The sequence below is a fragment of the Oryctolagus cuniculus genome, chromosome 10, assembly GCF_051225735.1.
Source record: "Oryctolagus cuniculus isolate XC-2025 breed Fujian yellow rabbit chromosome 10, ASM5122573v1, whole genome shotgun sequence".
In the NCBI taxonomy this organism is placed as follows: Eukaryota; Metazoa; Chordata; class Mammalia; order Lagomorpha; family Leporidae; genus Oryctolagus; species Oryctolagus cuniculus.
The window spans coordinates 10,131,807-10,147,100 of NC_142876.1; the positions used below are offsets into that span (position 1 = coordinate 10,131,807).

The 15,294-nt window shown below is 39.5% G+C and overlaps 1 protein-coding gene across 7 annotated transcripts in view; it reads right to left on the reverse strand.

The window, feature by feature from the left end:
* The window catches only part of CCDC102B (coiled-coil domain containing 102B), a 367,196-nt gene that overhangs the window by 303,217 nt on the left and 48,685 nt on the right, over positions 1–15,294 (reverse strand). For all 7 annotated transcript variants that reach the window (XM_089304988.1, XM_070050063.2, XM_070050067.2 and 4 more), the window contains one exon: positions 1,541–2,143. In XM_089304988.1, coding sequence (XP_089161114.1) covers positions 1,541–2,128 — 588 coding nt within the window. In that variant the 5' untranslated portion in view covers positions 2,129–2,143. The remainder of the gene's footprint in view (positions 1–1,540; positions 2,144–15,294) is intronic.

A 15,294-nucleotide genomic window follows, 5' to 3' on the forward strand; every position in this document is an offset into this window, starting at 1 on the left:
ACTATTGACATAAGTGGACAGAGACCTCTTCAAGTATTTCCTTTTCACATGACAATATGCTGGATTAAATTCTGTTAGAAGTATTAGTCAAGTCACGGATATGTGCTGAATTGTGTTCTCTCAAAATCCGTATATTGATATCCTAACCTTTATTATCTATGAATGTAACTATTTGAGAAAAGTCCTTTAAAGGGTTGATACAAAAGAGTCATTGGGTGGCCCTAATGATGGGATATGTACAGGCAAAGGAAATCTGTACACACAGACACAGGAAAGAGATGTGAGATCACAGGGATTAAATGACTATCAGCCAAGAAGAGACTCAGAAGAATCCAACCCTGACGCCTGGTGTTCAGATTTGATCCTCTAAAACTGTGAATACAGGGCATCACTGTGGCATAGCAGGTTAAGCTGCCACCTGCAACATCAGCATCCTACAGGGGTACTGATTCAAGTCCCAGCTGCTCCACTTCTGATACAGCTCCCTGCTAATGCACCTCGGAAAGCAGAAGAAGGCCCAAATCCTTGGGCCCCTGCACCCATGTGGGAGGCCCAGAAAAAAACTCTTGGCTCTGGAATGGCCCAGTTCTGGTCTTCTCTGGCCACTGGAGACTGAACCAGATAGAAGAATTTCTCTACCTCTGCCTCTTGGAAACTCTAACTTTCATGTAAATAAATCAATCTTTAAAAAAAAAAAAAAAAAAAAACCTGAATACCCACATTTCTGATGCTAAGACCACCCAGGAGCTGGTACTTTTTTTTTTTAACCTAGAAACCTTTTACTTAAAGTGTACAAACTTCACATATTTCACGTCTCAAATTTAGGAATTTAGGGATTATTCCACCCTACCCTTCCTTCCACCACTCTTCCTCTCTCCCACACTTCCACTTTTCTTCCTTCTCCCTCTTCTATTCTCACTCTTTTTACTAAGATCTATTTTCAGTTAACTTTATGCTCATAAGATTAACCCTACACTAAGAGGTCAACAAATAGTTACGAAGAAAAAAAATCATTCCTCACAACTGCCCTAGCAAGCGAACACGGTAACCAACGCCTCGTCACCTCCCCTTTCTCATCACTATGGAAGGCCTTCAAAAATGCAGGTATCCCCTGGTTCCTCAGAGCAACTTTTTTTTTAAAGATTGTATTTATTTGAGAGGCAGAGTTACAGGCAGTGAGAGGGAGAGAGAGGTCTTCCGTCCGCTGGTTCACCCCAAATGGCCACAATGTTGGGACCTGTGCCGATAGGAAGCCAGGAGCCAGGAGCTTCTTCCGGGTCTCCCACGCGGGTGCAGGGGCCCAAGGACTTGGGCCATCCTCCACTGCCTTCCCAGGCCATTGCAGAGAGCTGGATCAAGGACTTGGGCCATCATCTACTGCTATCCCAGGCCATTGCAGAGAGCTGGATTGGAAGAGGGGCCGCCGGGACTAGAAGAGGAGCCGCCGGGACTCGAACCGGCGTTCACACGGGAAGCCGGCGCTTCAGGGGAGGATTAACCCACCGCGCCACCGGCGCTGGGCCCAGGAGGACCTTCTCACCCGACTGCCCACGGTCTCCCGGGTCCGGCGCTGTCCTCTCAGCAGGCGCTCCCCCACACGCTCACACGTTTGGGAAGCGACTTCAGGTTCATCTCCGTGTTCCCGGGACGCCAGAGGAGCGAGGGGAGCGGGGGCGGCCGGGGGCTGCTTCTGAGGGGCCGCGCCCTGTCTCTTCCGCAGCTCGCTCAGCTCCTTCACCGTCAGCTCCAGTCTCATTCTGAGCTGCCGTCCTTCCTCCCTGGCGCTGTTCCGCTCCGCGCGAACCTTGCTCCATTTCTCTCTCCAGGTGGCCGTGCAGTCTGACCACCAGCGCATGGTCTTCTCCATCTGGGCAGCCCTGGCCTTGACTTCCTCCAGCTCCCGCAGGCGCAGTTCCGCGCACACGTCCCACTCGTTGGGGTGCAGTGGATGCGCGCAGAAACGGTGGGGGGCCTGAGGCTGCAGCCCCTGGAGAGGCGGGCAGGGCGTCCACGTGTCCCTGGGGGGCGAGGCAGGGGCTGACGGGTCACAGCGGGATTGAATCGATGACTGCTGCATCCGAAAGATTTGTGTTTCCTCAATTAGTCGATGAATAGACTCTAAATTCATGTTTATGTTTAAGGCCTAGGATAAAACAGAGGACAAAATTACACGTTTGAATTTCTCTTGCAATTGTAAGAGCATTGAAATACATTAAAATAAAAAAAAATCTGATGTAAACAATGCATCTTTCAATTGTGCATATTTTTTTTCTGTTGTAACTAAAGATTTAGAAGAATCTATTCCTCTAATAGCAAATTAACAAAAAAAAATAAATCTCTCATATTAAATTTTGCTGAACAAATAACTATATAAAGATGCAATTGAGAAAATATCAAATTCTATTCAAGTTATATCTTTTGTAACATTTCTTCTTACAAAACAAAAATTATAGCATTTATTACCAGTTAACTGTACAACAGTCCCATTTTCCTCTGCAACTAATCTCAGATTTGTTCAGGTAGAATGCAAACTCTAAGGGCATCTAGGAGAATCCCATTCCCAGAGGCTAAATCATGAATAATCTACACTTTGCTTGATGGACTCCATGTCAACAACTATATGATAATCTCAAAACAAATGCATGATCTGGATCAGGCTAAAGAAAGGCAAGGTTTACTTGGGAGAACATTAGAATGAAAAACCCTCTTTCCTCAATTTCTTTTTCCTGCCTAAACAAGGACATGGCTCTGGGAGAAGGTGATTGTCATAACTATTTAATAATATTTAAAATGGTAGAAAAGGGGCCAGCACTGCAGTGTATCATGTAAGCCCCTGCCTGCAGTGCCAGCCTCCCCTAGGGGTGCCGGCTCAAGTCCTGGCTTCGGATCCAGCTCCTTGCTAATGCACGCTGGAAAAGCAGCAAAAGATGGCCCAAGTGCTTGGGCTCCTGCACCCATGTGGGAGACCCTGAAGAAGCTCCTGGCTCCTGGCCTTAGCTCTGCCCAGCTCAGGCCATTGTGGCCATTTGGGAAGTGAACCAGTGATTGGAGACTCGCTCTCTCTAACGCTGATTCTAATTTATTTATCTTATAAATAAATCTTAAGTTGGAACATCAAGATGAAAGCAGTCATAACAAGCTAGCTCTCGCGTGGTGTCTATGCCATGTGGAAGCATGTGAAAGGGGTTATCCATATTTATTAGAGCCACAATGGTTAGGTTTTCCGTTACTTATAGTCAAAGCCACATCTGATTCTCAAATTAATTTCCTACATGGTTAAAATCTTATGAACTGCAAAAATAAGTTGTTATAAATGAGGCATGATCCTTGTCCTCAAAAACTTTAGTAGATAAAGCATACACAAGTTTAAAAATCCATAGTTTACACTATAAAAGGTATATTTACTGAATCTCTTTATGTATTTAAAGTCATTCTCAGATTCTTAGGGTATCTTAGGGTATGTTGGGGTGATCTAAGGAGTACTGCTAAAGGTGAAATGGGCCATCTAGAAACGCGGCACCTTCACCATAGAGATAACACTGAGCAGTCTTAGCTTTTTCAAAGCCTTGTAGAGAAATTAAAATCAGCTTTCATTATAAATACCAAAGCACAAATATATGAATGCATATCATTATCAATTTGCATGCCTGTTATTTTATTCAATAGAACACTACAACTATATTGAGAACATAACAAGCATAACTTTTAAAGTAACTCCTTAAAAGACACGGGTTAATTTACAAATTAGTAAATTCCTGTGATTTACTCATTTTTATTTCCAGAAACGGTTTTCTAATCTAAAAAAAAGCTTAGATAATATTTTATGCACATGCCATAAATTCCTCTCACTTTATTTTCTTTTTTGTAATTACAGAGCATAACTTCCTCCTTAGGACCTATCTACTTATACAACTAACTGAATGGTTCTACTGTATCAACTACGTATATAATAATAAGCCTGATTTATTGGAATAAAAGACTATACAATGTTTTTAAAACTATGATTCATGAGCACATAATTAAAAGACTTCAGAAAGTTAATATTAAATTTTTATTTTGAAAAAACATTTTAAACAAATTTGAGATGTAAAATCAATTCACTATTGTAACACTTATAATAACAGACTCGTGATGTGATTATATTCGTTAGCCTTGGTACATGAGTAATTTTGTTCTTCCATTTACTGTAATTTGGAGGACAATGATAATATAAATTACCAACTTTGTTTTATTACTAAGGCAAGACTGATATATAAAAGAATAAAAGGTGATCTTAACTAGAAATAACAAACACACATACTATCTATCCATCCGTCTGTCAGTCTGTTCACTATTCAGTATGTAATGATTTTTTACTGTTGGAATTCCAAAATGAATACAGAGAACTTAATACAGCATATTAAATTTAAATTTATCCTTGCTACTTTCCAAAAATAAATCAGTATCATAAAATTGTAATGTATTTAAAATGTCTCATTAACTTTTATTCCACCAGTATTCAGAAGACTCTATAATTGGATTCTGGTACATTGAGATCTTGCCTAAGAATTAACTATGTATTTTTTCCACATCTGACTAAATAAAAATGATTTGGGTTTAATTATTCAGTCCTTGAACTTCAATAGTATTTCCTGTTCTAAAGAGTTTCCTCAAGCAAGCACAATTTTCTTGAGATGGGGATATTTAAGATGCATATGTGTTTATTAAACTACTCACTTTCCTATACATCTGTGTGTACTCTTTGAATTTTATTTCAGGTGACTATAAATGCATTTTCCAGTGGTTGTAGCACAAAGCCTTTGATGTCTACAAAAATATATTAATACTCTTGACTCTGGTTTTTGCACTGCTTTTTACATTATAAAAATATTAATAGCAATCAGGCTGCTATGATGGCAAATTTTTTTAATATAGTAGATAGCCAAACAAATAAAATGTAATGAATCAAGAATAGATAAATGACATAACTAAATGTCTCTTCCCTGACAGGAATCTGATGCCTAAGATGGTGAGCCTTAGGTTTATATTCTGATTTTAGATAGTCACAGACAAATTATAATATCCTTATTTGTAAGGAGACATTTCTGACTAGCGAATGGAAAAGTGCCTACTAATTGGTTAGTCCAGGCTCTCACAGGTAAGGCAAAAGTTTTCCTTAGTGCCAGGAGTCATGAATGCATCATCTCAGAATATATTACTATTTTGTAATTTTCAGTTTCTTTTCTGCCTTTTGAAAGAAAAACAGGGTACTTAAAAGTAAGAAAAATGTAAAGAAAAATAAGACTTATAAAAGTACTCAAAATTTCAGGTAATAAAGAAAATTATCAATTTCAATAAAATTTTTTTTTAAGATTTATTTTATTTGAAAGGCAGAGTTACAGAGAGGCAGAGGCAGAAAGGTCTTCCTTCCTTTGGTTCACTCCCCAGATGGCCACAATGGATGAAGCTGTGCTGATCTGAAGCCAGGAGTGACTTCCAGGTCTCCCACGCAGGTGCAGGGGCCCAAGGACATAGGACATCTACTGCTTTCCCAGGCTATAGCAGAGCGATGGATCGAAAGTGGAGCAGCCAGGACTCAAACCGGTGCCCATATGGGATGCTGGCACTGCAAGCAGCAGCTTAACCCACTAAGCCACACTGCCAGCCCCTCAATAAAACACAAGCCAGTTAACACATGCCAGTGGAATATTCACTACTATTATCATATCTGTCGTGCAAGTGATGAGGAAACCAGGCTATAGGGCACTCATGTATCCACCTTGGGCATATATGGTTGATTTGAGAACTAAGGAAATTTGAATCCATAGCCACTGCATCCCCATATCAAAAATCTAGAACTTTAAAACAATACTAGTTTTTACGATTGTGAGATAAGCTTTCAGATTATTTCAGAAATATGTTTGACTGGTTCCATTTTGGAGATATGATATTTTTTCAAGAGAGAGACAGAGAGCTTCCATCAGCTGATATTTTCAAATGCCCCACAGTCGCCAAGGCTGTGCCTCAGGCTGCCGCCAGGAACTCAATCTAGGTCTCTTATGTGGGTGTCAGGGACCTAATTACTTGAGTCATCACCTGCTGCTTCCCAGGGTATACATTACAAAGAAGCTGGAACTAGGAAACAGAGGTAAGAATTGAACCTAGGCACTACAATATGGTATACATTGCCTTCTATTCCCATTTTGGATACTTTTATGCTAAATATTTGATCTCACAACAATTAGTTGGTTGATCTGGCACTACCCTTGTGTTCATTCAAACTCCTCACCACAACTTAACCACGGCAAGGTCTAGAGCCCATTCATTCTGCCAGACTCCCCTCTGTCATTCCAATTCCCCTGCCCAAGCCTTACCCCAGCCTGGGTGTGTCCATCTACTTTTCTGCCACATTCTCCCTTGTGCAATCTGTCCATCCAGCAGGAGCATGCCTCCCCCTGAATTCTCATCCTGATTAGCATCTGACTGTCCTGTATAACTCAAAGACCTTCATCCAAGAAGAGTTTCTACCATTGTGCATACTGTGATAGTAAGCAAAAGGGACATCACTCTGCCATCCTAGGATATTGCTAGTAGCTATAAACAACAAATCAAATGGATAATCACAAAATTTAGCTAAAGTTGTGGAAAGAAACAGTACATTGTGATTCAGAATATTTGTAGTTACTTGTTAGCGTAAGCCTATCCCCATGATGTTCAAACATTATCAGAAGGATGAAATGGAACAGAAAGAAAAGCATTTTGGTCAGAAGATACACTATTAAGGCAGAATAAAAGGGTCCAAAAGGGATTTTTAATTTTTTATAGTTATTGCTTTCCCTTAACCGTTAGGAAAAATATTTTAGATGAAATTTTCTTGGATTTTCATTTTCTTTAAGAAGCATCAAATGTCTAATTCATACTCCACAGTGATAAAAAAAAATAAAAATCTAACCCACAGCCAGCACATTAACATCCAAAACCAGACAAGGATGCACATTCTCACATTTGCTATTCAATATAATCCCGGAAGTTTTAGCCAGAGCCATTAGGCAAGAAAAAGAAATTAAAGGGATACTAATTGGGGAGAAGGAAGTCAAACTATCCCTATTTGCAGATAACATGATTCTATATGTAAGAAAACCAAAAGACTACACTTAGAAGCTATTGTAATTCATAAAAGACTTCAGTAAAGTAGCAGGATATAAACTTAACCCACAAAAGTCAATAGGCTTTGTATACACAGACAATGCCATGACTGAGAAAGAACTTTTAAGATCAGTCCCAGTCACAATAGCTCCAAAAAGAATTAAATACCTTGGAATAAATTCAACCAAAAAACTCAAGGGCCTCCATGAAGAAAACTACAAAACATTAAAGAAAGAAGCAGAAGACACAAAAAAATGGGAAAAAAAATCTTCAATGTTCATGGGTTAGAAGAATCAACATCATCAAAATGTCCATATTACTAAAAGTCTACAGAGTCAATGCAATTCCAATCAAAATACCAAGGATATTCTTCCCAGATCTAGGAAATAGGATGCTATCATTCATATGGAAACACAGGAGACCCCGAAGAGCTAAAGCTATTTTATACAAAACAAACAAACAAACAAAAACCTAAAGCTAGAGGCATCACAATACCAGATTTCAAGACATACTACATAGGGCAGCTATAATTGAAACACGTGGTACTGGCAAAAAAAAAAAAAAAAAAGACATGTAAATCAATGGAACAGAATAAAAAGTCCAGAAATCAATCCATGCATCTACAACCAATTTATCTTAGACAAAGGCGCTAAAATCATTCCCTGGAGCAAGCACAGTCTCTTCAATAAACGGTGCTGGGAAAACTGGATCTCCATAGGCGGAAGTATGAAACAAGAGCCCTTACACCTTATACAAAAATCCACTCAAAATGGATTAAGGAACTAAATCTATGACCCAGTACCATCAAATTAGTACAGAACATTGGGAAAACTCTGCAGGACATTGGCATAGGCAAAGAGTTCTTGGAAAAGACCCCAGAGCCACAGCAGTCAAAGCCAAAATTGACAAATGCGATTGCATCAAGCTGAGAAGCTTCTGTGCTCAGCAAAGCTGAGAGGCAACTGGCAGAATGGGAAAATATATTTTCAAACTATGCAACTGCTAAAGGATCTGTATCTAGCATCTATAAAGAGCTCAAAAAAACTCAATAACAATCCAGTTAAGAAACGGGCAGGGACCGGCACTGTGGCATAATGGGTAAAGCCGCCGCCTGCCGTGCCAGCATCCCACATGGGTACCGGTTCGAGTCCCGGCTGCTCTACTTCTGATCCAGCTCTCTGCTAAGGCCTGGGAAGGCAGTGGAGGATGGCCCAAGTCCTTGGGCCTTGCACCCACGTGGTAGACCTGGAAGAAGCTCTTGGCTCCTGGCTTCAGATCAGTGCAGCTGTGGTCGTTAATGGCAATCTAGGGGGTGAACCAGTACATGGAAGACCTCTCTCTCTTTCTCTGCCTCTGCCTCACTATAACTGCCTTTCAAATAAATAAATAAGTAAATCTTTAAAAAATAGGAAAAGGGTTTGAGCAAGCATTTTCAAAGAGGAAATTCAAATGGCCAACAGACTCATGAAAAGATGCTCAGGATCACTAGGCATCAGAGAAATGCAAATCAAAACCAAAATGAGGTTTCACCTCACCCCAGTTAGAATGCCTTTCATACAGAAATCAACAAACAATAAATTCTGGCAAGGATGTGAGGGGAAAAGTACCTTAATTCACTGTTGGTGGGAATGTAAACTGGTGCAGCCACTGTGGAAGACAGTATGGAAATACCTCGGAAATCTGAATATAGACCTACCATATGACTCAGCCATCCCACTCCTGAGAATTTACCCAAACAAAATGAAATCAGCATATGAAGGATTATCCACATCCCCATGTTTGTTATAACTCAATTCACAATAGCTAAGATATGCAATCAACCCAGATGTCCATCAACTGATGACTAAAGAAATTATGGTATATATACTATGGAATACTACTCAGTGATAGAAATAATTAAATCCTGTCATTTGCAACAAAATGGATGCAACTGGAAACCATTACACTTAGTGAAATAAGCCAGTCCCAAAAAGATATATATTTCCTCTGATCTGTGGTAACTAATAGAATACCTAAAATGTAATATATTAGAATGGATTGACATTTTGAGATTTAATGATTGTTTACAACCCTTGTCTCTAACTGTTGAGGAATGCTATTTTTTCCTTCATGCTATTTGTCAAATTCTTTACTTAGTGTAGTGTTAATCTTATGAGTTTAAAGTTAACTGAGGGGCCAGCGCTGTGGCTCAGTGGGTTAACGCCCTGGCCTGAAGTGCCAGCATCCCATATGGGCGCCGGTTCGAGTCCTGGCTGCTCCACTTCCCATCCAGCTCTCTGCTATTGCCTGGGAAAGCAGTAGAAGATGGCCCAAGCCCTTGGGCCCCTACACCCACGTGGGAGACCTGGAGGAAGCTCCTGGCTCCTGGCTTCGGATCGGCACAGTTCTGGCCATTGCAGCCACTTGGGGAGTGAACCATCAGATGGAAGGCCTATCTCTCTCTCTCTCTCCACCTCTCCTTCTCTCTCTGTGTAACTCTGACTTTCAAATAAATAAATAAATCTTTAAAAAAAATAAAGTTAACTGAAAACAGATCTTTGTAAAAATCAGGAGTGGGAATAGGAAAGGGACGAGAAAGAAGGGTTGGAGTTTGGCCAGGAGTGAGGGTAGATCTGTACACATGAAATACATGAAATTTGTAACTTCAAATTAAAATTTTTAAAAAAGCTATCAGCCATAAAAAGCAGAGTGACACAGAAAACACAGAACTAAGGAACAATAGTTATTATGGGTACAATGACATATTCTCTGATAAAATGAGGAAAGTATCAGTTTTTTAATATTCAGAAAAAATATCATTTTAAAGTATGACCTGTCAGAAATCCACAAGTGATTAGTATTAAAAACATATGTGACTTGTGTGGATATAAGGCAGAAAAAAATTTATGTTTGATAACTTAAAAATTTTTAACTTTATGTGCAGTGCTGAGAGAGACATGCTAGACAGAGATGTTTATCTCTGGCCCACTCCCCAACTGCCCCCAACAGCCGGGAATGGGTTAGGCCTAAATCAGAAGCTGAGAATTCCGTCTTGTTCTGCCATGTGGGGGATGCAGCAATGCGAGCACTGGTGCTACACAGGGTGCACACCAACAGAAAGCTGGAACTGGGAACAGAGCTGGAAACCCATGCAGTTGGATATGGGAGGTGGGTATCCAGGTGGCAAGTTATCTGCTGCACCACATGCCCATCCCTTAGCGATGTTTTGCACGAATATTAAATGTGAAGACTGCAGTTGTAACACTGACAAAGTGAAGTCATTACAGTGAGTAGCCATGTCATCACTACTTCAATGTTCTGCTCATGGTTAGATGTCATGTATCTAAAATCACATCACAGGGATGTTTGCCAAGAATCCTTAAAGTATAAACAGTATGACCTGATCAGATAGCAATTATCTGTAATTTAAATAATTGCTATGGAATTCAGACAATTAGCCCTGCCTTTTGTTAGGAAGCCATGAAGAGCCAGCTATCCTTTTAATCTCTGGTTACTAAATGATCTTGTTGAAGTGAAAATGCATCAGTGTTTCAAATCACTGTCAGGTATTTTCTTTGGTCTATAATTTCAGTAGGAAGTGATACATCACAGTTTGTAACCAATGCGATATCTTTCCTATCATCCAGGTTTCAAAAAAAAATTGAGCACTAAGAAACATTTTTCCATTACTCTGTGTAAAAAAATTAACTTCTTGGAAAAATAAAGTATTTTAGAGTAATTTATCCACTTGGTATCTCAATATTATTGATGCTTTCTATAGTTTCAGATCCTGAGAAAAATTACAATACTAAAATTATAACCTTGAGGCAGAGACAGAAAATTACTCGCCCGACCTCTTTGCTATAAAAGTAGATCCAAAATCCACAATCCATTTTATAAATTGTCAATGCATCATTTGCAGTGAGTTTTGGAAAAAGAAAATTCCTGGTTTTTGGCAGGCTAATCATTTTGAAGCCTTGGTAGTGCTATGACTGCCAAGTACAAATTTAGGTTTAGACCATCTAACGTTCCTAGTGGATACATGACTGAACTGCTCGTAGGTCATATTTGGGGTGCTAACCAGGTTCAAGCAAGTTCTACTTTAATATATTCCTGAAATTTCTAACCAGTGTTCGAATTTTGAATCAGAGACAGATTTTTTAATCTAAGACTTAAGTTTGGCAGCCTCAGTGTATTCCTTCTGACAATACATATAAAATCTATGCATTTTATTATCTATTTGTATGGAAACCTGACATTTGTTGAACTCATCAGAATTTTTAAATATTTATGTTCACTGCAAGGTTTCAGAGAATAAAAGCTATCATACTTTGCATATACAATCTAACCCAATTTACTTGTGCCAAACTAAGAAGCCAAAATATTCCTTGAAGCCTTAAAACTAAAAGTGAACTTAATATTAGCTGAGCTGGAACAATAGAGCCATTGAATATCATTTTTGTTTAATACTTCCCTCAGCATTATTTCTACCGTAGGAAACAGGCAGAATACACATTTGACTGGAAACATTGCATAGCCGGATTATGTCAAAAATTCTATCACTTTCCAAAGTTGGTCAGGTTAAAACAAAGAAGAATCTGGAATTTACATCACTTCGTAAACATCATCTTGTGGTAAGTGTTGAATCAAAGCAAATTTGCCTAAACCAGTCTGTGCATGTGGGTGATAATTTGTATAACTGTTGAGCTGAAACAAAGTTGGCCTAAAGGAACCTCTGTACATGGACAGTAACTTTAGTCCAAAGTGGCTTTTGTACATGGAGGACTGTACCCTAGCTTGATGTATGAATAAGTTGATATCGTCTCTGAGTACATTCTTGGAGCCAACCGAGTTTCAGCCAATCTTAGCAGCTGGGGTCCGAATCAATCAGAGCCTGGAAATTTTCTAAACATGACCATATAAGGAATAACAACCACAGCCAATCAGATTGTTGCTGTGTGCCCCTTCCTTTGCTCTGGCCATAAATACAACCTAAACGTGTGGTGGGTAGGACAATCTGAACCATCTTTGATCTTGAATGCTGCTTTTCCAGAATGTTTTCTTGATCAAATACATTTTGTTAACTTGGACTGCTCTCAGTTTTTCTTTTATCATAACTACACAGAATAAATCACAAAGATGGCAATGTAACTTTGTATAAATGTTGGTGAAAAAGAAATTAACAAGAGTATATAGAAAGCATGAAGTTGTAATCAGCACTGTATTGAGACTGTGAGTAATAATTTCTATCACAGTTGCACTATAACTAGATAGCGCTAAGGAAGGGAGGTTATGCCTTCGAGGATCAGAGATTTTTGTTTGTCTCAACCTAAAAGCCAGTTGTGGAAGCCAGTGCTGTGGTACAGCAGGTTAAGGTGTGAACACACATCCTCTATCATGCTCTACTTCCAATCAAGCTTCCACCTAACGTGTCAGGGAAAGCAGAGGAAGATGACCCCAAGTACTTGTGCTCCTGCCACCCCTGTAGGAGATGGGGGTGGTGTTCCAGGCTTCCCAGCTTTTGCCTGGTCCCAGCTGTAGCTACCACCTAGGGAGTGAACCAGTGGACAGAAGATCTGCTTTCCCTCTCCATCTCTGCTTTTCTGCCCCTCTTTCAATTAAATACATTTTTTTAAAAAAAAGCTACTTGTATGCTAATGTATTTTTAAAATATTGAATTCATCAACATTTCTGAACATTTACATGCATTTCAAGGACCTAGAAACCAACACATGCTCTAACTTATTGACCCCATTCACACTTACTCTTAGTGCATCAAAGTGCAGTTTCTTCACAGATCTGCTTACACTTTGTGTTGAACAAGAGAAAGCTTTTATGTCTCGGTAATATTTTCTCACATCCATCTGATGGAATGTGCATAGCTGCCAAACCACTGTGTTTGCTGAAAGTTTCCTCAGACTTAATAATGAAGCTTGGATAGCACGGCCCAAATGACTGTCATATTTATCTTTGAAAAGCAGTTATGAATTTCTCTCAAAACAAAATGATTCATAAAGTCTGTTTCATTTTCCCAACACTACATTCATTGCATGAATAATCCAAATGAGCTGAGACGTATCCCACACTAATCAAATTCTATCAGGAACATCTAGGAAAAACAGGGCAAGGTGTGTGTATGTGTGTTTTCCTGGGCAAAAGACAGACCAGATTTAATAAACTCACATCCTTCTCACCCTGGGGTGAAATATAGTGAAACCAAAAAGCAACTTTTAAAAATATTCCCCAAGAAGTTACATGGGACTGTTATCCTCATCTTGATGATTGAGTACAGTAATATTTTAAAGTTATTATTCAATTTATTTACCCAGAATGTTAACACTATCATTGTAGAAAACATCAAATTAACCAAAGGAACAATAAATAATCCTGTGATTAACATAATGTGATGTTTAGTTTCCTATTTCTGCTGAAGCAATTTATCACAACTTAAATTTATGTTGTTTTCAAGATATTATCATCTTACAGAGCTAAAGGTCTGAAGTCCAAATTAGATATTCCTGGACTAAATTCAAGATGTAGGAGGCAGGGCTTGCTTTTCTACAGGTTCATCCACCTTTTACCTTTTCAGCTTTCAGGATCACCTGCATTCCTTGGTTGATGGCCCCTTCCTCACTCTACTCCAACTCCTTGCTTCCATTATCTTATGTCCTTATACCACCACTGATCTTCCTAGCTTCAGCAGGTCTTTGTGAATACTTCACACTCACCCAAATGATCCAGTAATGACATTTCATCCCAACATGCATCTGCAAAGTCTCTTTTACCCTGTACGGTAGCCTAGGGCAGATTCTGGAGATGGGGATATGAACACTTTTGTGGATTCAGCTATCTATAGGTGACTTAGTAAACAGATATTGGACTTTGATTCCACACAGATTTGAGTTTAAATTCTTGCTTTGCTATTTAGCATTTCTGTGACCTTTGCAACTTAACACATGTGAAAAATATTCTTTGTGTATGAAATAAGAATACATTAATAGCCTGTAAAACAGTTGTTTCATGTATCACTTGAATTTCTCCTCTCTACCAAGGGTCTAAAAAATTATCCCCTTCAACATAACAACTGACTGCATTATTACAAACCTTCCACACCAAGTAATGCCCCATTTCTCTGCTCCCATGGCAAGAGGGGCAATTTATCCAATGTATTGTTTATTTTCACTGCTTCATTTTCTCACATCCTGTTCTCTCATCGACCCATTTCAACTTGAAATCTGTACACTCAATTACACAGAAATCCTACTTGTCAAGATCACAAATGACCTTCATATTGCCAAATCAAATGTTTGTATTTTTAGCCCTGCCTGACTTGATTTCAGCAATATTTGAAGCATTGAACATATCTTCTTTCTTTAAACACACTTGTCTCTTGTTATCCTAATCAAATTCTCTAATTATTCTCTTGCCTCCTCTCTGTCTCCTTTGTTTCTTCCGCTACTCATCTAAGTACAGAAGTCCATAGCTTTGATTGCCAAGTTGACTTCTCTGGCCCCTTTGTCTCTCCCGAGTGCTAGGTTCACATGTTGTAGTTTTTTCTCTGTAGCTCTATTCAGATGTCTAATAGATATCTCTACATCAAACTTCATATTGATCAACTCAAACACTCATCCCCCACCTTCTGCAAATTGTCTCCTTTTCTTAATGCCACAGCAGTCCTATCCATCCATCAAGTAAAGTCAAAAATCTAGTTTCTCCTTTAGTCTCTCATTTAGGCAGCAAGTTCTGTCTCATTCCTTCAAATTAATTCCTAGAGTCATGTGTTTTCATACATATTCATTGGCTCTGTCCTGAGTTAAAAAATATCACCTCTCTCAACAGCACCATTAATATTAGTCTCTAGTTTGTATGGCAGCAAAAGGATTTTTTTTTTATTTAACAGGTAGAGTTATAGACAGTGAGAGAGAGACAGAAAGGTCTTCCTTCTGTTGGTTCACTCCCCAAATGGCACTGTGCCGATCCGAAGCCAGGAGCCAGGAGCTTCTTCCTGGTCTCCCATGTGGGTGCAGGGGCCCAAGCACTTGGGCTATGCTCCACTGCCCTCCCGGGCCACAGCAGAGAGCTGGACTGGAAGAGGAGCAACCGGGACTAGAACCCGGCACCCATAAGGAATGCCGGCACCGCAGGCGGAGGATTAATCAAGTGAGCCACGGCACCAGCACTCAAAAGAAT